This window comes from Petaurus breviceps, unplaced genomic scaffold (genome assembly GCF_028583685.1).
Source record: "Petaurus breviceps papuanus isolate PSGF00001 unplaced genomic scaffold, PetGlider_PUasm1.0 90760, whole genome shotgun sequence".
Classification (NCBI taxonomy): domain Eukaryota; kingdom Metazoa; phylum Chordata; class Mammalia; order Diprotodontia; family Petauridae; genus Petaurus; species Petaurus breviceps.
The window spans coordinates 7,447,679-7,473,944 of record NW_027187338.1 but is presented as its reverse complement, the minus strand read 5'-3'; the positions used below and the strand labels follow the sequence as shown (position 1 = coordinate 7,473,944).

The following is a 26,266-nucleotide window of genomic DNA, read 5'->3' as shown; positions in this document are numbered from 1 at the left end:
CCCACTTTGTAGTAATTGGTAAATAGCCCATCCTTACACTGATAGTTTTCCAGCCCCATGTGACCTGTACCCTTGTGAACAATAAAATCTTTTGAATCCCTTTTTAAATAGTTTTAGAATTTGAAGATACTTATTCATGAAGTTGAGCAAGATTATTTGGTGAAGCCCTAAAACTGCAGAACCTCAAAGGAATTGAAGAAATTACTAGAAAGCTTATGGATCAGGGGAGGCCAGGTGGTGCAGTGAGTAAGAGCACCGGCCCCAGAGTTGGGATGACCTGGGGACCAAATCTGGGCTGTGATACTTAGCACCACACCCAGAAATAACTGGCCGTGTAACCTTGAGCAAGTTACTTAACCCCTATTGCTTTAAAAAATAAAAAGCTTATGGATCTTCTTAGGCGAGGTGCTTTTGTCATTCTGGTTGCCTTACTCTGCATTATCACCTTCCCAAATCATGGCATCCAGAACATTGCCCACACCATTCCAGAAGTGGTGCAGCAAGGGTGGCAGGGGGAGGGGCTACTTGAGGCTTTGCCTCCCCATTCAGTACAAGACTGAATTGGGTTTTCTTTTAGTTGTTACTTCACCCTGTGGACTTGACCTTTATTTAGCTCACCAAAACTCACAGGTCTTTTTTCAGATAACCAATTTTAGAATTGAAAGAGTCCTCATAATCAACATTTTGACAAATGGACATCTAGCACTGCTCATCTAACCAAACCTGGCCTATTGTATTTGTGACATTAATTTTTTTTAACCCAAATATCAGAAGACTTTACTTTTCATCTGTTTAAAATTAAATCTTAATTGATTTAGTCCAGTGATTTAGCTTGTCAAGATCTTTTTGGTCCTCAACCCTCAGTGTCACCCCACCGAGCTTTTATGAGTTGCAAATCTGTTTAGCGTAACTTTTTTTTGAAGATATATTTTTTTAACATCACCTAAATTCCATCCTGTTTCTCTCCCTCTTCTTTCAAAACAGTCATCATTTATAGCAAATGCATTTTTCTTGGATTTTTGAGTGAGCTATCAGGTATTTGCTGTATGTATGAAATTCCAGAATGTAATTATTAATTCCTAATGATTTCTGCTTCAGGATGGAATAATAAAAAATAAGGGCTTATATGTGTCTGTATGTTTATATGTTCTTTAAAAAAATCAAAACTTCACTCTAATGAAAACAAAATCTGACTTCTGATCCTTCCCATCCCACCAGTCTCCTCTGTAGAGGAGGAGGTTAAGGTATCTTTTCAATATGTTTTTATTAAGATCACTGGTAAAAATGTTAAATAGCATAGAATCTGTCCCCACAGATTCCTGGGACCCTCTACCATAGAGTGCTTTTCAAGTTAACATCCAACAGCTGAGTCTACCCAGTCAACCAGTTCCAAATCCAACAAATTAGCATTATTTAGCCCCCATAACTTCCACAAGAACAGTATTAAATATGAGAATCTTTGCTAAAATCTGGGTAAATCATAATTCTTAGCAAATGTCAAAAAAGATGATAAAGCCATGCTGTGTGTGATCATCTCTTCTAGATGTTCAACAAACCATCTCTAATATTTGTTCTAGATCTTTGACGAGAATCAAAGTGCCCACCTCTAGTCCTAGAGGCCCTCTCTGGTGGCCAGAGCAGAGAGCTGGCCTCCCAGGACACAAGCCAGCTCAGGCCGTGCTCCGGCTCTCCATTCAAGCGGTCAGCAGGCATTTGCCTGGAAGTCCTGAGTGTCAAGTTCCTATTAGCCATTTCCCCCCCTTTCTGGTTCTTTGACAGAGAAAACCAAGGCGAAATAAGAGTTTAGCATCTGTGTTTTGTTGTCAGTTACTGCTCCAGCCCCCTAGAGCTGTGGTCCTGCCCCTTTTTTAGCCATCCTCTTTCCTCCAGTATACCAAGAACTACAAGGAGAACAAAACTAGACTTTCCCCCTCGCTAACGTTCTCCACTAGCATCAGTTTTTTTTTTTTTTGTGGCCCCACTTGGGGTTTTCTTGGCGGAGACACTGGAGTGGTTTGCCATGTTCTCCAGCCCATTTTACAGACGAGGAAACGGAGGCAAAGTGAGTTGTGACTTGCCCAGGGTCACTCAGTTAAGTGTGTGAGTCGGGATTCGAACTCCTGAAGGAGTCTTAGCTGCCCCTATCCTCAGACAACGGGCATTCCCTCCCTCAACATCCACAGCATAATCACCCCAGAGCTCTAGACCTCGAAGGCCTCTGACTTTTGTTAGGCAGAATGACATCACTTCCGGGTTGGCATCCTCCGCAAATTTAAGAAGCGTGCGGCCCATTCCGGGATAAAACGTCAAAGAGCGTAGCGCCCCAGGCCCTGCCCCGGAGACCTCCCACTGGACCCACACTCCAACTTCCGGGCCAAAACACTCTTTCCTGGCCTTTCTCCACTATACGTTTTGTCTCTCAGCTCCTTGAGGGCAGGCATTAAAAAAAGTTTATGACTCTTCCAAGTGATTAGCACAGCGCCCGGGTAAACACTTAAAAATGTTTACTCCTTTTTTCTTCACTCCAGTCTCTCCCAAGAAAAGGGCGATTTGTGACGCAATGCTAGGCACAGGCTGCGCCTGCGCACAAAGCCTCCTTTGAGCTTGGCCAGCCTATGGCTGCCGCGGGACTTTTGGGAACTCAAAGCACTCTGCCTTCTGGGCCTGAGCGGAAATAGGGGCGGAGGGAGTCATCGACTTCCGGTTTCTCAGCCCGACACAAGATGGCCGCCACCAAGCGGGTCCTCTATGTGGGTGAGTGGAATTTCACGTCTCTGGGTTGGGGTCGAGGTCGAGGTTCCAGCAGGAGTGGCTTTCTACGCGGCCTGGGGATGCTGGGCCGGTGAGGAGAGTCTGGTCGGAGGCTTGCGCCTCAGGCCTGGAAGGGAGGCCGAGTGTGCAGGACCAGCTATCGCGAGACCTGGGGGAAGAGGGAACGCATGGGCCTGGCTGACCACTCGGGGGCGGGACCGCGGGGTGGGCGAGTGCTGGGGGGGCGGAGCGCGCGCTCTGCGCTCCTAGATTGGGTACTAAGGGGGGGTGTGTCTTGCGGTTTAATTCTCTAGGTATTCATTTAGATTTAATTTCTCCTTTGCCTTGTGCGGTATCTCTCGGCAGAATGCTCTTTGAGGGAAGGATCGGTTGCTGCGTTTTCCTCTGCTCCTCGCACCTAACTGGCGCTTAATAAATGCTTATTCAATTGTCTGTCCTTGGCCTTGGGGATAGGGGCTGGACCTGTGATTTCTGTGGTCTAGGGAGCTCCCAGGTGAGGACACGCCTTCTCCCCATGTGCAGGCAGGACGAGTCACACCCCGCCCCAGAGCACAGCCCACGTCAGCATTTATTAAGCTCCTGTTGTGTGCCAGACACTTCTAAGTGATGGGGAGAAGAGGAAGGCAGAAGGCACCAGGAGTCCAAGGCCACATTCCGTCATTTCTGACTCCTCTGACCCCACTTGGGGTTTTCTGAGCAGACATACTGGAACTGTTCACCACTTCCTTCTCCAGCTCATTTTACAGATGAGGAAACTGAGGCAAGCAGGGTGAAGTGACTTGTCCAGGGTCACACTGCTAGTTTCTGAGATCGGATTTGGACTCTGGTCTTCCCCACTCCAGACCCGGCCCTCAATCCACTCTGCTGTCTAGCTGACAAGGGCACATAGGGGACTGGTAATAAACAGTTGTTGAGTGACTAAATGCTTGTTCACCAAGGACCTCCCCTGTGAAGGACACATCGCAGAGGCTTGCTTGCTTTCTAGCTTCTCTGCCCCTCACGGGGACCCATCCATCTGAGCCTATCATTCTTCTGCTTAGAACCCTTCCATGGGCAGGCGTTTTATAAAGCCCCTTTTCCTATTGCCCTGAGGATCACAACACACAGAAGGCAAACAGTCCCTGCCCTCCCGGCAGCTTACAGCCTACCCAAGGAGACAGCATATACATATATGAGTATATGCAAAATATAACCTGAGCACGAGGCCGTTTGGAGAAGCAGGAAAGGCTGATGGTCCATGAGCTAAATTGTGAAGGAAAGCCGAGATTTTAATGGGCAGATGCTTCCCAGGCATGCACGTGCAAAGGCGTGGAGATGAGAAGTCTAGCTGTGTGATTCTGAGCAAGTCACTTAACCCTGTGTGCCTCAGTGTCCTCAAATGAAAAATGGAGACTATGATAGCCCTTAGAGCCCTCCAAGGTTGTTGTAAGGATCAAATGAGATAATAATTGTAAAGCACTTTCTTCACTGGGGGCCTGACTCATAGTAAGTGATAAAGAAATGTTAACTGTCCGGGAGGTCAGCTCCTCCCCAGGGCATAGCCTGTGGGTTGCCTCAAGCACAGTGCCATAGCCTTAGAGCTTTAAGCCCTAAGGAGCACTGTTGGGCATTTGGTGCAAGCCCATCCTTTTACAGATGAGGACTTGGAGGCCCAGGAGGTTCAGGGGCAAGCCCAGCATGGCCCAGCCTAGGCCTGGGGTTGGACTTTTCTTCCCTCACCATGGGACAGGATTGAATGGGAAGGAAGCTGAAGGATGCCTTTGGTTCATTTGCAGGTGGCCTTGCGGAGGAGGTGGACGAGAAGGTTCTTCATGCTGCTTTTATTCCTTTTGGAGACATCACAGACATTCAGATACCACTGGATTATGAAACAGGTGAACACATTTACTAGGTCTTTTCCTTTATCTTAGGAAGAAGAGTTCAGAAGTGCCAAAGGAAAACTCACCTTCTGTGAGGAGGCCAATAAAAAAGAACAGCTGTGCCTTACCTGAAGGACCAGGGTTCTGGGCACTATCAGAGCAGCAGTGTGACAGGGAGTCAGGAAAAGCAGAGTTCAGATCCCAACTCATATATTTGAGAGCTCTGTCATTCTGGCCAGATCATGTCACCTCTGAGCCTCAGTTTCCTCACCTGTAATATGACGATAGCAATAGCTTCAGCCTCACCAGGGTCCTTGTGAAGTTCCTGCAGAAAAAGGTGTGTAAAGTGCTTTGCTGTTCTTAAGCCCCTGTATTAATGGGAGCTCTTTTAGGGCTGTCTGCTGTTCATCCTATCTCCCAAAGCCATGCCTTTGTGCAGGCTCTCCTTTGTTTTTTAACTTTGTATGCCAAGCAGCTAGCATGAGAATTGAATCAAACTTAGCAAATATTAATATTATTGACAGTGCATTGGATGGGGGAGGAGTCTGTCTTTACCTTTGAGCCATTTTTATCATGTTTGACTATTTAAATTAAAAAGTTTACAGTGGGAGAAAATAATTTTTTTTTAAGTATTCATTATTTCATTGAAATTGGAAACTTCGTAAGCAATTGACACTGTCTGTCCACTGGGTCTCCAGTCAGTGTGTCTGGTTAAAACAACCTCCCCAGCAGTATGGTGCAGCAGAGCCAGTGGCCACTAGAGGGCAGGGACCCCATCACCAGGTCTGATGGGTGGCACCCACCCAGCCACATAGACTGCCATGATTTTCCCTTCTCCTCCTAAGGTGCCGGCTGTTAGCACACCATAGTAATGTCATATTGTTAAATCAGATTTCTCATAATTCTCTAGTGCTTGGTAGTTTACAGAGTCCTTCCCTCACAACAGCTTTTTGAGAGTAGGGAAAAGAAAGGTTATTATTCCTCTTTTCTTCCTAAAGAACTGGCAGCTCAGAGAGTTAGAGAAATGATTTACCCAGACTCATACAATCTGTGTCAGAACTGAGAGCCTACCCAAGGCCTTCTCACACCATCATACCACACCACTCTTTGTCATCCAAGTGTGTGTGTTGCTTTGTTCTCTAATTACCGTGTGTGTGTGACCTTTCCAATCAAATTAGACCCATCTCCACATCAAGGAGCGTGCCCTAGCTTGCTTCCCACTGTGCTGGGTGGTACAGTAATGTGTGCACTGGAGGCATGGAAATATGTTTGTTGGATGAATAATCAATAGTTGATTGAATTATGGTCTGTTGTCCAGGCAGTTTTGTAAGCCAAGGTTAGCAGACTTATTCATAGCCAGTTATGTTTAAAATTCTGATGTCATCAAACATGTCAACACATATTTTCAATTGGATGGAGCTTCTCTTCCTGCATTGTCTTCTCCTGAGGTTTCATCGTAGCATGCAGGGGACCACAAGTTCCGGCAGGCCTTGCCAGTCTGGGAAGGCTGGGAGAGTGACCTTGGTGACTGTTTATCAGCCAAAGCTTATCCATAGGAGGCTGGCCACCAGGTTTATAACAATTTTTAGCTGAGAGCTGTAATGAGAATGGGATTTGAAGATCTTCCCTGCACCTTAATAGACCTAGGGGGGAGTTTGAAGATCTCCCCCGCTTTGAAAGTAAACTCTGCCCCATAATAGGCTGAATGTGATCACATGGAGCCTGTGAGGACAGGAATTTGCTGAAGGGTGCAGCAGAGTCCACAGGAAGCTTCCCTGCTGTGAAGATAAACTCTGCCCCCTAATAAGCTAAATATAGTTACATGGAATCTGTGGTGGGAGGAATTTGCTGAAGGAATGCAGAGCCCACAGGAAGCTGGTCAGAGCTAGTGAGACAGTGGGGGAGAGAGGACGCTTATTAAGGAGATAGAGAGGTTTGTGAGTAAATAATGATCTTGCATTGGTTTGTGGGAAGGCTGAAGGATGCTGTGGCTCTCAGTGTTATTATGGCTTCTTCTCAAACTATCTTTGGTAGTATGATGGAATCAGCTTAGTGGTTTTGGGATTCAGTTTTCTGGTGTCTAAATAAATGCTTCAGTTCTGTCCTCTGTATGGAGAGTTTGGTGTATTTTGTGATTGAACATCATTTGATACTTACAGTCACAATCTTTATCGTGATCAAGGGCACTGTGATTATTGCATTGGCACTGCAGCAGCTCAAACAGTTGTGTCCTAAGGGTTATGATCTACCCAATATACCTTGATCAAGTCACGGAGCTGTTGATACATTAAAAGTAAGGTAGCGGCAGCATTTCTAAGATGTATGCGAAGCAGCTAGGATGGGAATTGAATCAAATTCAGCAAATATTTAACATTATCAACAGTGCATTGGATGGGGGAGGAGTCTGTCTTTTATCATTGAGCCATTTTAATCCTTTTTGACTATTTAAAAGATTTACAATAGGAGAAAATAATGTAAAGTATTTTTTTAAAGTATTTATCCATTTAGCTGTGTCCTGGCTATATCAAGAAAAGTTCATAGATCACATTGTCAATTTCTAAATGGGCTAGATAGCATCAAAAAGAAATAACTCATGATATAGATTTTATCAATTTCTCTTTTTATCTTGAACTTCATTGGTAGCAGTCTGTCTTATCATGAAGTTATATAATCTAACTATTCCTTTCTGTATTGTCTTTTAGAAAAACATCGAGGATTTGCATTTGTTGAATTTGAATTGGCAGAGGTGAGAAACATAAGTAAAAGGTTTTTTATGTTTTTTGGTTTTATATCCCCTTCATTTCCATATATATATATATATATATATATATATATATATATATATATATATATATATATATCTCCTCCCTTATCCCCTGCCCATAACCACAGAACTGTCCTTATTAGGAAGAGAAGACAGAACAATTCAGTTCAATCGACCAAAATGTTTCTTGGATATGCTAGTATATGCAGTGTTCCACACCTGTAGTCTCCCACTTCTGCAAAGAAGGAGGGAGGTGAACTTGTTCCTGCCTTCTTTGGGGACGAGCTTGGACATTAGAATTGCACAGTATGGTTTTATTGAGTGGCCGTTCCTTCCATTTACATTGTTGTCATGCAATATATTGTCACGCCTTCCCAGTTCTGGTCGCTTTGCTTTCTGAGGTCCATTGGATTTTGCCGTGATTCTCTGGGCTTCATATCAAGTCTCATTCTGTATTTCACTCTGTGTAGCTGCTCCCCAGTCGATGGGCACCTGATTGAGAAGCACACTGTTTTAAACAGTTTTGGAAGCTTTGACTTCCCTTGTTTTGAGTTTTGACTGGGGCCATTCCTTGGAGTGTGTTCATACAAATAAGGGTTTTTCAGTGGAGATCCCAGTGAAATGTGAGCTAGCTTTCAGGGTGAACTTTTTTTTCATTTCAGGAAGCCTTGATTAAGCACCTGCTATATGCCGAGCACTACTCCCAAGTGCTGGGGATACTAAGACAAAAGCAAAATATTGTCTGCTCTCGAGGAGCTTACGGTTTATTGGAGACTATAATAGACATACAAGTAAACAAAGAATATGCATCTGTTTTGTATAAAGAACACACAAAGTAATTCATAGCAATTTAGCAGGGAGCAGATGCTAATAAAGGGGTGGCATGTAGTCAGCTGGGCCAGGAAAGGTGTGGTGTGGGGTGTGGTTCTGGCCTGTGCTTTGAAGGGGCTTTCTGTGAGGTGGCAGGAGGCAGGGAGGCAGTCTATTCCAGACATAGGAGACCCCACGCCCAAAGGCACGAGATGGGATAGTGTGTGTGTGGAGACTGCAACAGAGAATGAAAAGGGGTAATAATTAAGACTTGGAAAGGAGGTGTGAGCCAGAAAGGGCATGAAGACATGTTGTGGGTGGAGTATTGGCAGCTGGTCGGGTGTGGGGATGAGGAAGCCTTCATGGCTGCAGACTTTCAAAGCTGGAAGCATGGCAGGGCTATTAGTGGAAATGGGGGCGTTTAGAGGAGGCGTGGGTTTGTGGAGGGCGATGTATTGCACATGATCTTTTGCACATGCTGATTTGGGGGTACTTACCAGACATCCTGGTGGTGATGCCTAGCAGACAGTAAAAGGGATAGTAGTTCAAGGGGGAAATTAGGAGTAGATAATATAGATTTAGAAGTCATTTGTTTAGAGGTAATAATTGAACCCATGGGCATATTAACATCCCCTAGAGAAAGGAGAGGGCGCAGGACAGAGCCTGACCCACCTTGGAAAGAGCCTTGCTTAGATTATTACACAGGAGCATGGTTAGTGCTATCATTCTTTAAATGATAATTTCTACTTAAATGCCCAGTTGCGCTGCATTGGAGTTTTTACAATGTGGTAATGAACTTTTTTTTGTTCTCTCTCTGTAGGATGCTGCTGCAGCTATTGACAACATGGTATGCATTATATTCCTTAGTTCTTACTAATGTTCCTATTTAGTTTTATACGTCTTAATGACTTAATATTTGTTTCTATATATTGTCCCTCCTCCACTAAACAAATCTCTATTTAAAATAGCCAGTTTGTCTCTAGTTCAGAGCTGGTGAAAAATCACTGTATCTCAAAGCCTACTTTGAATTACTTTGTCCTACAAAGTTACCTTGTCCCTACTTGGTTTGACATGTACTCTGATAACTTTTGAGCACAGTGAACCAAAGGAGGAGATTTCACACATATTTGTGCCTTATTTTAGATCTGTCTTTTTTTTTTTGCTTTTTGGAGGGGGGAAAGCAGGGCAGTTGGGGTTAAGTGACTTGCCCAAGGTCACATGGTTAGTAAGTGTTAAGTGTCTGAGACTGGATTTGAACTTGGGTTCTCTTGACTCCAGGGCCCGTGCTCTATTTGCTGCGCCAGCTCGCCACCCCCTTAGATCAGTCTTGAAAGCATGATGGCACATGTAGGATCCCCAATCCATCTTCATTTTACAGTGAGCACAAAGAGAGCCGATAGTAGCAAGAGTGGGCTTTCGAGTCAAGAATACCCCGGTTTCCTGTCCTGCCCCTAAACTGACTAGCTGTGTGACCATTGCAACCAACTTCTCAGTGTCCCAGGTAACTAACTCTCCAACACAATAAGTTAGAGAACCTTTCCAATGCTCATTGGATGAGGGCAATTCCACACTGAGAGTTTTCCCAACAAGCAAATCACTGGACCAGAACCAGAAAATCCCCCAATGAGTGTTAAAAGTTCAGTTCTGGTGGTTCATAGACTGAATGGAGGTCATTCTGGGTCCTTGAAACATCAGCTCTGGCAGGTTCTCCCAAGCTGGAGAGGTTTCCAACCTGTCTCTTGGGGTAGACTTTTTTTTTCTTGGCTGAGTTCAGAGGGCTCAGCACCACAATGGCTACAGTCCATTCTTGTTAAATTAGACAGGGACTGTAATCTGCCTTGGCAGAGGGAGTACTGAAAACATGAAATTTCAGGTCCTTGTATTATGATAATAGTGTGTATTTATAATGTAGCATTGTCATAGCTTTTAATTATGATAAGCGTTATATGAATCATCTCTTGTTAGGAAAACAGAAAAGGCAATGATACTCCCATTTTACAGATTAGAAAATGAAGTAGAGGAGAGACAATATATAGAAACAAATATTTGTTACAGTAGAAAATGGAGGGTAAGTGAATGTCCCAAGGTCATACAGCCTGTGAGCAAAGGGGCTGAGACTTACTCTAAGATACCACTAATCACTGGTACATAAAAGTTTATGTGACCATAGACTCTGCTTACCAGGAGCTTAAAGTCTTATAGAAGGAAATGATATTTACCCCAAAAAGAGCAGATGCCAAGGAGACTTTGGTAAGAGGAAGGGAATGGTACAGGGGCTTTGATGGGGGAGAGATTCCTTTTGGCTTCAGAGGAAGGAGTGGGTCTGCAAGGTTAAAGGGGAGGCTGGGGAGGAGGCCCTCCAGGTACAGTGCCTTACTTGGAAGGGAGGGATTTTAAAGGTTTTAACATACTATGCAAATAAGAGATATCCGATAGTGGGAATGAGCCAGTGAATGAGCCAGTCTGGCTATAATGTGGACAACCTGAAGGAGTGTCCGGAGATAAGGCTGGGAAGGCCAGTTGAAGCCATGCTATGAGGGGTGACAAGGCACTCCACAGACACTGGAGAGCTCCCCAAGGGTTCTGGGTAAAGAAGCAGTGATGTGCTCTGTATTAGGAAGGTGATCTGGTGGCGACAGGAAGTGGGGATTGGCAAGAGGACACAGGAGAGCCAGGAAGCTCTTCCAGCCAAGTGGGCAAGAAGAGATGAGAGGCCATGGGAGTGAAAGGTGGGGCAGAGATTTGAGCCAACTTATCAGTGTGGGATTGCCAAGCTTTGGCCCTTGATTGGATTCATACAGTGATGGGGGGGGGGGGGGGAGGAATTAAATGTGACTCCAGTTTTCAAGATGATGATGATTCTGTTAATGGAAAGAGAAGTTAGGAGGAAGGGCAAAACCACCCTGGGAGGGAAGGTTCAGTTTTAAGCCTTTTGAGTTTGAAGTGACAGGTTCAAACCAGCACCTCAGTAATCCTGTCCATCCCTGAATCCCCTGCCCATTTGACCTGTTATCATTTCCGCTCTGTGAATGGAGATAGACGAGCTCTGAGGAAATTGGCAGGGAGAGAGGTCGACTTGGGAATCCCCCAGAAGATAGAGGGAACAAAGTCATGGGGATGGACTCATTGAGGAAGGGTATAGAGGAGGGGAAAGCTGACCAAGGACAGGCCTGTGCCAAATGCCTACTTTAAAAAAAATTTCAGTACATTTGATTTGGTTCAACAGACACTTTCCAACAAACCCCTACAAAGTACCTTGCCTGAAATCATTTGTTAAGCAAAACCTCCTAATGATGTGATCCCTGTGGGCATAGAGGAGGCAGGCAGGGAGGGTCCAGATGAAAGGGCTGCTCTTGGCAAGTCCAATGTCCATGCCATCTCCTCTGGAACTCAGTGGAGGGTGAGCACCTTGATAGCTTTTAGAGGAGTGGCTATAGGGAGCTGAGGATGGCTTCAGTCCTGCAGTGAGGATCTGATTAGAATAAGTGAGGGGTGTGTGGTGTGGTTAGGAATTTGAGAGAGGAGGCTTGTGGGGTTTGTTTGTGTTAGACCATCAGTAGGAAGTGAATAAAATGATTGCTTCAGTGAAGGCTCAGATGAAACTGAATAGTGTACCTTTGTAGTGGGTTCCAGACTTCCTGCTGGAGCACTCTGCCTCTTGAGAGTAGGAGGGGAGAAGGGGGGAGAGCTGGAAGGGAGGAGGGCAGAGAATGGGAGTTACCTAAGGATAAAGATTTGCTGGGCAGAAATGGCGGAAGGTCAGATAGTCCAGGGACTCAGGTGTGGAGAAAGAATCTTACTGAAATTGTTAATTATAGAGTCCGGACTGAGTAGGATGGGAAATGAGAGATAAGAACCAGGTTTATAGATGGGGAAAATAAGGAAAAGGCCTGAGACTGCAGGGCCTATGAGGATGAAGAACAGGTATGGGAGGAGTCAGAGGGAGGGAGGTGGCAGAACAGGAGAGTGAGGTCAGAGGATGAAATTTCAGAGCATGGGATCATTGGGCTAAAGAAGGGAGAGGCAGAGGTCACGGGAGTTAGGAAGGAGGACAGATTCTGAAGACTTGGAAGGCCCTCAGAAGTCATTGGCTCCGGATCCTGACTAAATTGCTGATTAAGTAGTCCCACACAGTCCATTACCAAAGGGGAATGGTTGTTCAGCTTCCTGTGAAAGACCTTAAATGAGGGAGGGAGGGAGAGACCTATTAACCTGTGGAGGCAACCCACTCCCACTTTTTCCCAGCTCTGATTGTTAGGAGCAGCTAGATGGCCCAGTGGATAGAACTCTGGGCCTGGAGTCAGGAGGACCCTGGTAAAATCACCTAACCCTGTTTGCTTCAGTTTCCTCATCTGTAAAATGAGCTGGAGCAGGAAATGGCCAACTGCTCCAGTATCTTTGTGAAGAATCAGACATGCCTGAAAAAATGACTAACCTACAGTTGTTAGGAAATGTTTCCTTACCTTAAGCTTACACCTGCCCTTCTGTAAACTTCCTTTTTGACTCTGAGTTCTGCCCTGGGTGGGGCTGTCAGAACAAGTCTGATTCTTCTTCCATGTGACTGCCCTTTAGATGATTACAGATAGCCATCATGACCCTTCACCACTTAAGGGTTCTCAGGACCAAATATCCCTAGTTCTTTCGGCCTGCCTTCTGGGGGTATGGTCTTCAGGCCCTCACTGTCCTGGTTACCCACCTCTCTTGTACCCTTCTTGTCATGTCCTCCCTAAATGTAGCCCCCAGAATCGAGCACAAGGGACTGGGCGGACAGGCTGTCGGAAGGCTCAGCAGGGTGGGTGGGCAGATCTCCCAGGATGCCTGCAGAGAAGGGGATGGAGAGGAAACTGAGCTTCTTCATAGAGAAGAGTGGGGGCACGTGACATCTGGCATGAGGTGATGGAGACAATCCAGAGAGGCTCTCAAATTTCAAAGGATCAAAGGTGGTTCAGTGAAAACCACCAAGTGAGGGATTCAGAGTGTGTCTGGGGAGCAGGGAGTGTGTCGGTTCTGTCTCTAAGCTCCGTGTCAAATAGAGGAGTGGGAAAGGAGGCTGCCAGAGACACAGACTCAGGACTAGGCTTAGAAGGCATCAAAGGGCTCAATGAGGAGACAGCTCACAGCGATGGGAAGTGTGGGCGATGCTCCCAGCCAGCTTCAGATCTCTTGTGACTGCACATCCAGCCTTTTGGGGAAAGCCCAGTTTCACTTCCTGTGAGGCTATAGAAGAACATGGCTGATCCCAGATCCAAAGCCAGAAGGGCCCCCCATACCCTCCCCTCTTTTACAGATGGGGATACTGGTGTCTTGGGACATTCAGTCACCCTACCCAGGTTTGTACGAGTAGTAATCATCAGAGGTGACATTTGAACCTGGGTTTCTGATGGTGTAGCCAGGGCCCTTTTGTGAAATGGAATGGGGGTTTTCAAGGCTCTAGTGGAAGGGCTGGGCAGGGCTTGGTGGGTGGGGAAGGACACATGGAGCAAAAAGAAGGCACTCATGTGCTTCTCTCCTTACCTCTGGCTTGGAGCGATTGGGAGGGGAGCGAGCTCAGGAGAAAGGGAGCCCAGAGCAGGCAGAAATGGCGGGGGAGCGGTGCACGAGGCGCGGGAGCCCCGGCTTCTTTATCCCTGTTCAACTCGAAGCTCGAACCTCCCTTGCAGGCTGTCATCGCAACAGTTTGTGAGTTTCCCTCTCGTCCTTTTCAGAATGAGTCTGAGCTCTTTGGAAGGACAATTCGTGTCAATTTGGCTAAGCCCATGAAAATCAAAGAAGGCTCTTCCAGACCAGGTGAGTGCCTGAGTGAAAGGGCCCATTGCCCACCTCCCACAGGTGTTCTTGGGCATGTTTCACAGCATTTAGGGTTTCTGCCTGGCTGATGCTCCCGTACAGGCTGCCTCCCACTACAGACACTTCTGGTGTAGTGGGAAAGACATATCAGTGGAGAAGAATGCCTTTGCAGTGAAGATAGGGCTACTGTCCATCAACAGAGGAGCTGAACAGGAGCAATTGACTTGTCTTGCTACCAAAAATAGACAAATTGTTTCTACTCTGAGAGGAAAATTTTATTTTTTTACTTCCTACCTGTGATTTGCCATCTGGTGTTAATTGGAGATGGGCAATGCTATCAACTCATGGTCACGTGGAACTTTCTAGTTTCTAAAATGTATCTGTAACAGCCACTAGGTGAGATTGGACGGTACAAGAATCTCAATCCCAGGTCTACAGTTAAGTAAACTGAGGCTCAGAGATTGTCATCTCCCTTGCCTGAGGTTCCAGGGTGGGTGAGGGGAGTCTCAGAGACTGCCCAGGCCTGGACTCCTTCCGGCAGCTCAGTCGCTCATCTCAGAGGACAGGTGCTGGACCCAGCGCCCCCAGGAAGGGACTTCCCTGTGACTGGCTTTGTCCCTCTGCCCTGTTCTTACTCGCCAGTGCTAAGAACCGTTTTCTGTACAAATAGAAAAGGGATGAAATTTTCCATTGCTAGCCTTTCTTCTCCCGGCCATGAGGGCCAGATTGTCCTTCTCTACTTGGTGACTAAGCAGTGGTGGAGTGCCTGGCCCCACTTAGTGGTCAGTCGCTGCTCTGGCCCTTGTACCGTTGACGGTGTCTTGTTTCTTTTCGCTCAGTGTGGTCAGATGACGAGTGGTTGAAGAAGTTTTCTGGGAAGACGCTTGAGGAGAATAAAGAGGAAGGAGCATCAGAGCCTCCCAAATCGGAAACCCAGGAGGTAAATGACAGGGCTTGAGCCTTCCTGAGTAGAGACTGAGTAAATTATAGTGCTTCTGATATTGGCCATGTCAGAGGAAGAGGAAGGAAGGGATGAGCATTTCTTAATGCCCACTGTGTCCCAGGCATTTTTACGTATCTCCTCACTTGATACTCACAGTAGTATCACAATAGTGAAGTAGCTGCTTTTGTTGTCCCTATTTTTTTTTATTTGAGGAAACTGAGTCAAAGGTTGAGTGACTTACTCAGGATCATACAGCAGGTAGGTGAGTGTCTGTGGCTGCATTTGAACTTAGGCTGACTCCAGGCCTAGCTGCCTAGGATGGGAGTGGAAGGAACCTGGAGGTGGGACACCAACTTATGATTTATAATGTCAAGAACTTAAGTGTTGAATCTTCAAGGGTAGAAGGTCCTGGTTTGTGGATGTAGTTTATAAGACGAGTCCTGTTTTTAGGATTGAGATTGAAGAGTCACTGAGAGCTGAGGGCAAGGCTATGCCCTGTGAGTATGCATTTATTGACTGCCTGTCCATTACTTAGACCGTCACATTTGGGGTTGTTTTTTTTTTTTTTAAGGAATAGATGGCTTTCTCTGTTAGGAGCTTATAGCCTGACAGGAGAGTACTGTAAGCTGGTTATACACGGGTCAGCAGCAGAATATGCAAAGACCCCAGTAGATCAGGGTCATAACTGTCACCTGGGTTAGATTAGCTAGAAAATAAGAGAAAGCAAGGCTCGTGGAAGGGTCTGGTACAGTGGGCAGGTGGGCCAGGGGAGAGAAAGAGAGCCAGAGAAGGGCCTCATTAGAGTTAGACCTGATGACACCCCCATTCCGCAGGTTTGCCAGTGGAGCGGATCATGTTGGGGGCCTGCATGCCCTCTTCCCAACACTTCATCATCAGGATCACACCCTCATACAAGTGAAAAAAAGTTTTTAAAAAGTGATTTTTATTTTGTTAAATATTTCCCAATTATATGTAAAAAATTTTTAACAATCATTTAAAAAAATTTTGAGTTCCAGATTCTCTTCCTCTTTTCCTTTCCTCCGTCCTCTTTGAAAAAAGGCAAGCATTTTGATATCAGTTATACATGTGAAGTCATGCAAAACATCTTCATATTAACCATGTTACAAAGAAAACACACAAAATAAAACAATGAAAAAAGTAAAAAACAGTATGGTTCTCTCTAGAGGTAGAAAGCATCTTTCATCATGGGTCCTTTGGAATTGTCTTGGATCATTGTCTGGATCAGAGTAGCCAAATCTTTCACAATTGATGAACCTTATAATAATGCTGTTCCTATGTACAGTATTCTCCTGGTGCTGCTCATTTCATTTTACATTTTCTTGTAGAGATCTTCCCAAGTAAAAAAGAGTCTTTCTTGACAGAATAGGCAGGGGGGTCCCTGGTATAGTGAGACAGTGGTCAAAAAGCTTACATTTTTTAAGCCTAAGGATAATGTGGGTATGTACTGAAGTCTGAAAATGCTGTTTGTGTGTGTGTGTCTTTGCTGTCTGAAGAAATATATTTCTTTACAATAGAAAAAAAAAAGCTACTAGTGTTAACACTAAAAACATTTTTCTACCTCATTTTTTACCTTTTCCCCAGGGAGAGCCCCCAGCCAAAAAGGCGAGAGCCAATCCTCAGGTGTACATGGATATCAAGATTGGAAACAAACCTGCCGGCCGAATCCAGATGCTTTTGCGTTCCGATATTGTCCCCATGACAGTAGGTAGGAGCAGGCTACCCATAGTTCATTCCACCCCAGTTCTAGCTCTCCTCTACAGCATTCCCAGTGAATGATTAGCCTTCATGTACTGGAAGGCTCTCAGTGACAGAGAACTCACTCCCTATTAAAGCGGCCCATTGCATTTTGGGTGGCTCTGATTGTCAGGAAGATTTTCCTTCTGTTGATCCCAAACCTGCCTTTCTGTAACTTTTCCCCTTGGTGGCCCCTCTAGGGCCAAGGAGAACCAGTCTGACCCTTCTTCTTATGACTGCCTAACATAGGGGGGCAGTGGTGGGGGTGAAGATGTTGGTTGAGGAAGAGAGCCCAGCCTATGCTGAGGCCAGGAAGGGAGAGGAGTGGGGAGTTATTAATTAATACAGAATCCTCTCAATAATGTCCTTGAAGAAAATAACTGTACTCTAAACTAAACTCATTTGATTTTCCCAAACCAGAGAATTTCCGCTGTCTCTGCACCCATGAGAAGGGCTTTGGCTTCAAAGGAAGCAGTTTCCACCGTATCATCCCCCAGTTCATGTGTCAGGCCGGGGATTTCACCAACCACAACGGCAGTGGAGGCAAATCGATCTATGGGAAAAAGTTTGATGATGAGAACTTTATTCTGAAACACACAGGACCAGGTAGGAAGTTTTTACTCAGGACTTTCACACCCCATAATTTTTTTTTTAACTTTTTGTCAGGGGGAAGGCAGAGCAGTTGGGGTTAAGTTACTTACCCAAGGTCACGCAGCTAGTGAGTGTTAAGTGTCTGAGTCCAGATTTGAACTCAGGTCCTCCTGACTCCAAGGCCCGTGCTCCATTCACTGCACCACCTAGCCGCCCCATCACCCCCTCATTTTCTAGAAAATCTGAGACTGGGATATAACTTGAGACCTTTTTGACGAAATCACAGATGTTGTAAAGTATTGGAATAGCTCTGTGTGTGTGTGCTTATGTTTGTACATGTGCCCAGAGGGTCTGTTCTCAGAGGTTTTGCCCACAGACCACCAGCTCTGGCAGGTCCCAAGACAGACAGAGTAAGTTGTCAGAGCCCTGGCCTAGCTCAAGCCTGAGGGACACATCACACATTGGCCCACACAACTCACGACGCAGCCGTGGAAGGCAAGGAAGGCTAATGGTGGAAGGAGCAGCCGTCCTGAGGAGATCGGGATACGTTTGTATATCTAAATAGACATGCACATTGTGCTGTGGGCACTGAGCTAACAATGCTGCCAGCAGCATATACAATGGAGAAATGCTTCTCATCTAGCAGCCATGTGGTTTCATCATTCTTCCTTCCTTTCCCACTTCTCTTCCTCCAAAACAAAACAAAACAGCCTCTCTAGGGATATGGTAATTCTGGGATTTTCTCGGGTTGATTGTGGAATTGTGTTTTGTAAAAAGAAGCTACAGATATTGTTGAAGAGGGACATTTTAGCAGTTTTGTGGGGACTGGAAGTCAGGAAGCTTGGGACAGGAACGGGAAGCTGATGGCGCTTCTCCTCAGGACTGGCCGGGCTGCCCACCTGTATGCCTGGAGTTGGGCAGCAGCTGACACACGTGTTCTTCCTTCCCCAGGGCTGCTCTCCATGGCCAATTCTGGTCCAAACACCAACGGCTCTCAGTTCTTCATTACTTGTGACAAGACCGACTGGCTCGATGGGAAGCACGTGGTCTTTGGGGAAGTCACTGAAGGCATGGATGTCGTGCAGAAGATTGAGGTATGAGGATCAGGGTAACTCGGCTTGCTCACAGCTGAACTCGTCCTCTTCCTCCCCAGGCCCCTTATCTTAGTCAGTGACTTGGCCATCCTGCCCCTTCCTCACAGGCTGTCTTACATTCAGCCCCTCCTTTCCATCCCCACTGCCACTATCCTCATTCGGGTCTTTATTCATTCACGCTTGGGTTTTTGCAGCAGCCTACTGAATCTTCCCCTCACCTCTGGCCTCTTTCCCCCCGAGATGCAGCTGGCATGCCATTCCCAGGGTCATCTTCTCAAACAGGGATTCATTAACCTTTTTTGTTGCTTGGAGCCCTTTGGTAGACTGAAACCTGCAAACCCCTTCTCAGAATAATGTTCAAAATACAGTCTGTAGATAAGAAGGCTGAAGTCTAGAGGCAGATCTCATAACTATGGTCATTTTAAAGTAATGACAGATGTGAAGGATATTTTGAGATATCTGTCACAACTCTATTGTGACATTTGTGATTTCTGCTAATACTCCTGTGGTTTGTGGCCTGTGTTCAGAATTGAGGGAAGTGCTAAATTTCAGGTAGAGGTTAGTAAAATAAAGATGAAAGTTTTTCACTATGTATGTTCATGGATCCCCTGAGATCTATCCATGGACCCCTCGTTAAGAACCTCTGATCAGAAGAATAGTTTAGTGGCTTCTTATTGCCTACACTATAAACTTCCAATTCTTTTAGCCTGACATTCAAGGCCTTCCCCGTTCTGGGCCCAGGCTGTTATTCTGGCTCAGTCTTGTTCCCCAACAGGTACCCTGTGCTCTGGCCCAACCAGTACTCTCAGCCTCTGAGCCCATTTGGGCTTTTGTTCACACTGTTCTCTCCACCCAGAGTATTCTCCCTTATGAGATTTCTTCCCTCAAGAGCCTTATATGTTCAGCGAGAAGGGAGAGCTGTCTGACACATGTGTGTGTGTCTGTGTCTGTGTGTACACAGCACAGGATGCTGACCCCAGCATCCTCACCTTTTCTGGAGGGATCCCAAGCCTCACATTTCCCCAATGACCTCGGCGTCTTGTCCTCTGCCAGGATCTCAGTACCAGGTGGTCTTGCCATCCAATGCCTTTTGTGTTGTCTGCTGTGTAAAATGGGAGATCCTTGAAAGCATACCGTAGGGGCTTACAAGATGTTTCTCCGCTCCATTCACTTGTTTATTAAAGTAGTTGTTAAGTACATCACCTCCTGTGCAGAGAGAGCCCCAAGCTTTGCTCTGGACAGACAGGAAGACAGCAAGTGTGCGGTAACTCTGCAGGGACTGAGCCTGTGAGTGTGAGAGAGTGTGCAGAGCAACCTTGGAGGCAAGAGGATGGAGGGGCTCATGGCTTTGAATGTATCTTATCTGAGGGCAGGGGCCCTCTTTTATAACAGGCTCCCCCACAGCACATGGCTCAGCATCCAGAACACGGCAGGTAGGAAGGGAATATTGGCTGAGCCCAGTTGAGTCCAGAGACCCTCAGAGTGAGGCGTTTTTTATAAACAACCTAGGAGCTGAGACATGATCACATATGGGACTAGTCCAGGTGACCATAAGAACAGTAGGGAGGCCCTGGCAGGTCCCTCTCCTTTGTCCTGTTCTCGTGGTCCCCTGCAGGAGAAGGACCATGGCTACCTTCCCATATCCTTTCTGAACCTCGATTTTCTCCTCTTTAAATTCGGCATGATCCTTCTACATTCACAGACCTCACAGGGTGGTTATAAGGAAGTGTAACAGTTAAAATAAGGTTAACTGAGGCACAAAGTTTCAAACCTGGTCAACTTATTGATAAAGCACAAATGTACCAATAAAGAGGATCTTGGCTTCCCCAGAAAGCTGAGACCCCAAATGAGGGGGATAGTTCTCTTTGATGGGTTTTGGGAAGGATAGGACAAAGAACAGAATGGGTTGAGGTTGAGGACATCATGAGGTTGAGGACAACATGACTGTCTACATAACTGAGGCACGGGGAACAGTATGATTGGTTGGGAGTTTGGTGATGAAGGGCTCTCAATGACTCCTTGCCCCCATGACTAAGAAGTATTCACTGTTTGAGTTCCCCTGCAAGATAGTGGCCCAGACTTTTTGGACAGCAAACCAGACATCCTTGAAGGATAGTTTGGTGATGTAAAGATATTAGGCCTGACTCCTTATGGCAGACCACATCCCCTAAAGTTAGCTAAATTACTTGAGGCAAGAATAGAACACTGATTAGCAAGAGAACTGAATTTCTAAACTTAAGCCCACTGAATTCTGAGCTAAGTTCAGATGGAGACCCATGACTAAAGCAGCTACAGGGCAAAACCAATTAACTACCATGTTTCCCTGACAATAAGACACTGTCTTATTATTTTTTTTTGGACAGAAAAACACCAGAGGGCTTATTTTCAGGGGAGGGCTTATTTTAATGAACATTGACAGCAATTTTAATAAACAGGTAAATGTGAACAAAAAAATGTACCTTTATTCAATAAGCAAATCACTGGGGAAGAACAGGATGATGCGCTCACTGCTGCAGCTCTGATTGGATGCAGCTCGGAGCGCGGTGTGCGTTTCACCCGGGGGTGTAGCGCAGGGGATCACCTTCACTACAGTAGCAATCTCAATAGGGCTTATTTTCAGGGGAGGGCTTATTTTAGAGGAATCTTACACAGTAAGGGGAGGGCTTATTTTCGGGCTTGTCTTCGTGGTTGTTGTGCTCAGCCCGTGTTCTCCGTGGGGCTTTTGGCAGGCTTCCCCTCAGACCAAGTCTAGAGCCCAGCATATCCAGGTGGAGGGCTGCTTTGGTGGAGGACAGCGAGTGGTTGTCCTGGGTTGGAGATTGTTTTCTTCACTCTATTTCTTGTTTCATTGAAAGGCTCAAGGCAGCAAAGACGGGAAGCCAAAACAGAAAGTGATCATCTCAGATTGTGGCGAGTACGTGTGAGGGTCTCTCTTCTTTCTCCTCCTGGACTCCGAGCCGAGTTGCATGGGAACAAGCGAGAAGGAAATGTCTGAGATGCTTGGGTTAGAAAGGGCCTCATCCTGTCGGGTGAAGGATGGCCTGAAGCATGGCAGCCTCGTGGGCTTCCCGTGAGTGAGCACTTTACTGCAGTGTGCCTGTGGAGACCGTGAGACCTTCAGGAAATGGAGGGAAAAGATGGCAGGTGGATTTTGTGACTGTGCCTGGATCAGGAGCCCTCTTACTCTGGGTCTTTTCTGGTCCTACAAGTATTTGTCATTTTTATTCTGTAAAAATAAATTCTAATTTTTCTATTTGTGCTACATCCCTTCATGGAGGTTTTGCCAGTGATGGAATTGTGACTGTCTAGGAATAAGCCTTGTCTTTCTATCAAAATTTACAAAGCCCTTTCGTCCTGACAGGACTGTGAGGGGTAGGGCAGGTGCCTTAGGGGAGTGGAAGGGGCACCAGACCAAGATTCGGGAGGCTGGGCTTGAACCATCAGCTGCTGCTTATTCCCCTTGTGACCTTTAGTAGGTCATTTCTCTTCTCGGGGCCCTGTTTCTTCATCTGGAACATGTAAAGTCAGACAAGTGACTTCTGAGGTCCTCCACAGCATTTAGTCTTTAGGATCCCCATTTTACAGATGAGAAAGTTGCAGTTCAGGTACATGACATGGCTCATCCTGGACCCAGGATTCCTGGCTTCATCATTTTCCTCTTTGTTGTGTAATATTTGGAAGCAGCATGAAACAGTGAGTAGAAGGCTGGTCTTAGTGTCGAGAAAACCTGAGTACAAATCCTACTTCAGTCACCACCCAGCCGTGTGACCTCTTAGCACAGGTAGTAGCTAATCTGCATTGATGGAGAGGGAGCTTTCCTCTTGGCAGTTCCTTCTATAAGTCCAGGATTCTCTCATCCCCCCACCCCGTCCCCATACCTAGAGGCAAGCCAGCTTGTCGAGGCCCCTTTCCTGACCAACCTACACTCCCTACAACACTGAGCTAGGCTTTGACTCATTGGGAAATGAGGTTTGCCTGTGTTTCCTTGGGTAGGGAGATAATCCTGGTTGAATGGCACCAGGAAGACAATTCTTCGTACAATGCTGATTTCCCAAAGCAGCGCCCGTCAGACCTGGCACCTCCCTCTTTTTCCTTCATGGCCTCTTATTGAGTCTGTAAACTGACCCCAGACGCCCTTACTCTGTTGACCAGCTGATGAGGCCCTTTCCTCCATCCTCCTTCCTTGTCAGGGGCCCCTGTGAAAGTTCTTGGCATTCGGGCTACACTCATTTGCTGCTCCAATCTTGGCCCTGATGGAATTTATGTAAAACTGAGGATAGATAGGGAGCAAGAATTCCCCTGTTGAATCTTGCCATCAGCTTGTGTCTGCAGGGGGATGCTTGAGTACAAAGGGGCCCCCCACTTTTAACCTGCCTGGAAATGGAGTCGCCCACTAAGTGTGGAAGCTGGGTGTGCCATCCCTCCTAACCACCAGCTCTTGGCTGGCCCTTCTCCCGTCCTTTCCCAGCAGGCTTGGTTCTGGCAGCTGCCCCTTTGGCTTTCTCACCCTTTTCCTGTCTATACCCACTGGCTCCCTGGCTTGCAAGACGTTTTCCCTTTCCCCTCCAAGGGCCTTCCTGAACAGGAATCGCAGCTCCCATTTCTGTAGGGGGTTTTCAAAGCTACCACTACCCTGTGAGGCAGGGACTACAAGTTCTATTATACCCATTTTTCAGATGGAACTGAGCAACCATCTCATCACTAGAATCCGTCAGTCAGAGCCAGTCTACACACCCAGCTCTCCTTCCCCTGTAGCACACGGAGCAGCATGGGTCTGGCCTCACCAAGCCCTCACACTCCTAGCCCTTTGTGATTGCTTTCTTCCTTGCCCACCCAGCTCTCCCCTCCTCAGCATGCTATGCAAGCAATCAAAAGAAGAGGCCCTCTTTGTGTCTTTATTTAGGTACTGAACCCCCCTCCCCATTATAATGGAGGAAATGTGAACTTGCTGAAATCCATTCCAACCCCCTGGGGTGCCTGGTCCTCTAAGAGACAGACCTGGGTTTGGGCTTCAGGGGCCTCAGCTTTGACAGTAGCAGTAGGGTCCTCACGAGGGTCCATGGACATGTGACAGTTCAGTCCTGATTTGTACACCTTTCTTTCAAAGCAGGGGGAAAGACTGTTCTCCTGCCAGCTGTTAAAAAAATACATCCCCTCACTGAACCTGTTTCTATCCGTTCTGTCCTCAGCAAACTCTGGCCTCCCCCGCGTCTGGGGGAAACATTTCATATGTCAATCACAGCTGCATCCAGAGGCCACACGTGGGTGGCACTGTGGACTGCATACAGCTGGGGATGCCAAAGAGTATTTTTCTACCAAGGTGAGGGGGTGGATCCATGATCTTGCCTTATGACAGCAGGATTCCAAAAACTGGAACCACCAGCCTCAAAAATCAGAAAATTCTAACCCCTTATTCTTTGCTTGGCCAAGGGAGGAGAAACCATCTTCTACCTGTGGCAAGCCTTAAACTCAGAAACCTTGGCACTGTTGAGCAGGTGATTGAATAGGGAGACCACAACAGTAGGAGAAGCAGCCTGCGTCCCATGGGAAGAACTCTGGCTCCAAAATCCAAGGACCTGGGTTTAAATTCCACCTCTGATATCTCTACCTGTATGTCCTTGGGCAAGTTACTTAACCTCCCTGGGCCTCAGTTTCCTCATCTGTGAAATGAAGAGGATGAGTTAGATGAGTTCCAAGGTTTTTCCCAACTCTGGCTCTAGGTTCCTATGACTTCTGAAAATCTCCAGTGACTGCTTCAGCCCATAAGAACTATCAGGTGTGTGTGTGTGTGTGTGTGTGTGTGTGTGTGTGTGTGTATCAAGCTGTACATACCCTTTGATCCTGCAATACCACTACTAGGTCTGTATCCCAAAGAGATCTGAAAAAACAAAGGAGGGGTGGCTAGGTGGTGCAGTGAATAGAGCACCCTCACTTGAGTCAGGAGGACCTGAGTTCAAATGCGGCCTCAGACACTTAACACTTATTAGTTGTGTGTCCTTGGACAAGTCACTTAACCCCAATTGACCTGGCATACCTCTCCAAAAAGGAAAAAAAATAAAAAAAAAAAAAAAGGAAAGGGACTGTTTGTACAAAAATATTGATAGCAGCTGTTTTTGTGGTGGCTAAGAACTGGAAATTGAGGGAACGCCCATCAGTTGGGGAATGGCTGAACAAGTTGTGGTATATGAATGTAATTGAATACTATTGTGCTATAAGAAATGATGAACAGACAAACTTCAGAAAAACCTGGAAAGACTTAAATGAACTGGTGCTGAGTGAAGTGAGCAGAACCAGGAGAACATTGTTCTCAGTAACAGCAACATTGTGCAATGACCAACTCTGATAGACTTAGCTCTTCTCAGCAATGCAAGGATCTAAGACAATTCCAAAAGACTGAAGGTGGAAAATGCTAAACCACATCCAGACAAAGAACTGTGGAGCCTGAATACAGATTGAAGCAGACTATTTTCTCTCTTCTTTTTCTGTCTCATGGTTTTTCCCTTTTGTTCTGATTCTTCTTTTACATGACTAACGTGGAAATATGTTTAATATGATTATACATGTATAGCCTATATCAGATTGCATTCTGCCTTGGAGAGGGAGGGAGGGGGGAAATTTAGAACTCAATCTTATAAAAGAGGAAAACTAAAGAAGTAGAATTTTAGGAAACAAATTTAGAAAACTTTTTAGTCAATTTAATAAAAAAAATAAATAAAAAGGACCACAAGTTCCAGCCTCTCATGAAAAAAGGAAAAATGATGTTTTATAGCAAAAAAGCAAGCAAAAGAAATCCGCATTTTCCAAGTTCAAGAATGTGTGTCGGGGAGGCTAGGTGGCACAGTGAATAGAGCACCAGCCCTGGAGTCAGGAGGACCTGGGTTCGGATCCAGCCTCAGACACCTAACACAAAAACTAGCCGTGTGACCTTGGGCGAGTCACTTAACTCCAATTGCCCTCCAAAAAGCCAAAAAATAAAATGTGTGTCTTGTTCTGCATCTTGAGGCCATTACCTCTCAAAGCAACATGCATGCTCTATCATCAGCCCTATAGTCATGCATGGTGCTCCCTGAAATAATTGGAGTTCTTAAGTCTTTCAAAGTTACTTTTCTTTGCAATATTGCTGCTATTGTAGAAATTTCTCTCCCTGTTCTAACCACTTCATTGTGCATCATTTCATTCAAGTCTTCCCAAGTTGCAATACTTTACTATTTAGCAATATAACACAGTGTGTTCAGTTCTTCCCCAGTGGTTGGGCACCCCCTTAAGTTTTCAGCTGTTTGCTACAACAAAAAAATTGCGATAAATATTTTTTTTCATATGTACCTTCATTTTTCCCTGATCTCTTTGGTGTATAGGCCTAGTAATGATATCAAGGGGTCAAAGGGTATGCAATTTAGTCTATTTGGAAGTGTCATTCCAAATTATTTTCCAGTACCAGAAAAACAGATTTTGGTGAGTGATCCAGCCTCTAGACCAGCCCATTTCTTATTATTATTGATTTCCAATATATTCTTCTACCTCTATTGAAATACAAGATAACTAATTTCATGACTCCAGCCTCATCACTTTTTCTCCTGAAAGCAGTGATAGAAAATGAATAGTTTTTGAAAGTTCTCTTGTTTCTTGATCTGAGCTGATAGACCAATGGGCCTACAGCTAATATCAAAAGGAATCAATATAAACCCTTATAGTTAGGTTCAAAAAATCATCTGTACTGATACAGGAATGAGGAGACAGGGCTAGACCATCATCTGTGTAAAAGGGACCTGGGACACAATATATGAGTCAGCAAAGGGATAGGAAAGCCTAAAAGGTAAGGCAATCTTACGTTCCATTAGAGGTGAAGGACTTTAGGTGTGGAACACTGTAAGTTCTGCATTGATTAGTTTTG

The 26,266-nt window shown here is 45.8% G+C and overlaps 1 protein-coding gene across 1 annotated transcript; it reads left to right on the top strand.

The window, feature by feature from the left end:
* Positions 1 to 1,987: 1,987 nt before the first annotated feature.
* Positions 1,988 to 21,628, top strand: PPIE (peptidylprolyl isomerase E). The gene is made up of 10 exons (XM_069068012.1): positions 1,988 to 2,754; positions 4,548 to 4,646; positions 7,334 to 7,377; positions 9,026 to 9,052; positions 13,911 to 13,992; positions 14,832 to 14,932; positions 16,538 to 16,661; positions 17,111 to 17,296; positions 18,233 to 18,375; positions 21,231 to 21,628. The coding sequence occupies exons 1-10, from the start codon at positions 2,724 to 2,726 to the stop codon at positions 21,297 to 21,299; spliced, it is 906 nt and encodes a 301-aa protein (XP_068924113.1). The 5' UTR covers positions 1,988 to 2,723; the 3' UTR covers positions 21,300 to 21,628.
* Positions 21,629 to 26,266: the final 4,638 nt, after the last annotated feature.

Bases quoted from the DNA above. Each gene is read 5' to 3' on its own strand.
- PPIE (XM_069068012.1), top strand. From the start codon at position 2,724: ATGGCCGCCACCAAGCGGGTCCTCTATGTGG. The intron at 4,647-7,333 runs GTGAACACATTT...ATTGTCTTTTAG, and splicing joins ACCACTGGATTATGAAACAG to AAAAACATCGAGGATTTGCA. The intron at 18,376-21,230 runs GTATGAGGATCA...TTTCATTGAAAG, and splicing joins ATGTCGTGCAGAAGATTGAG to GCTCAAGGCAGCAAAGACGG.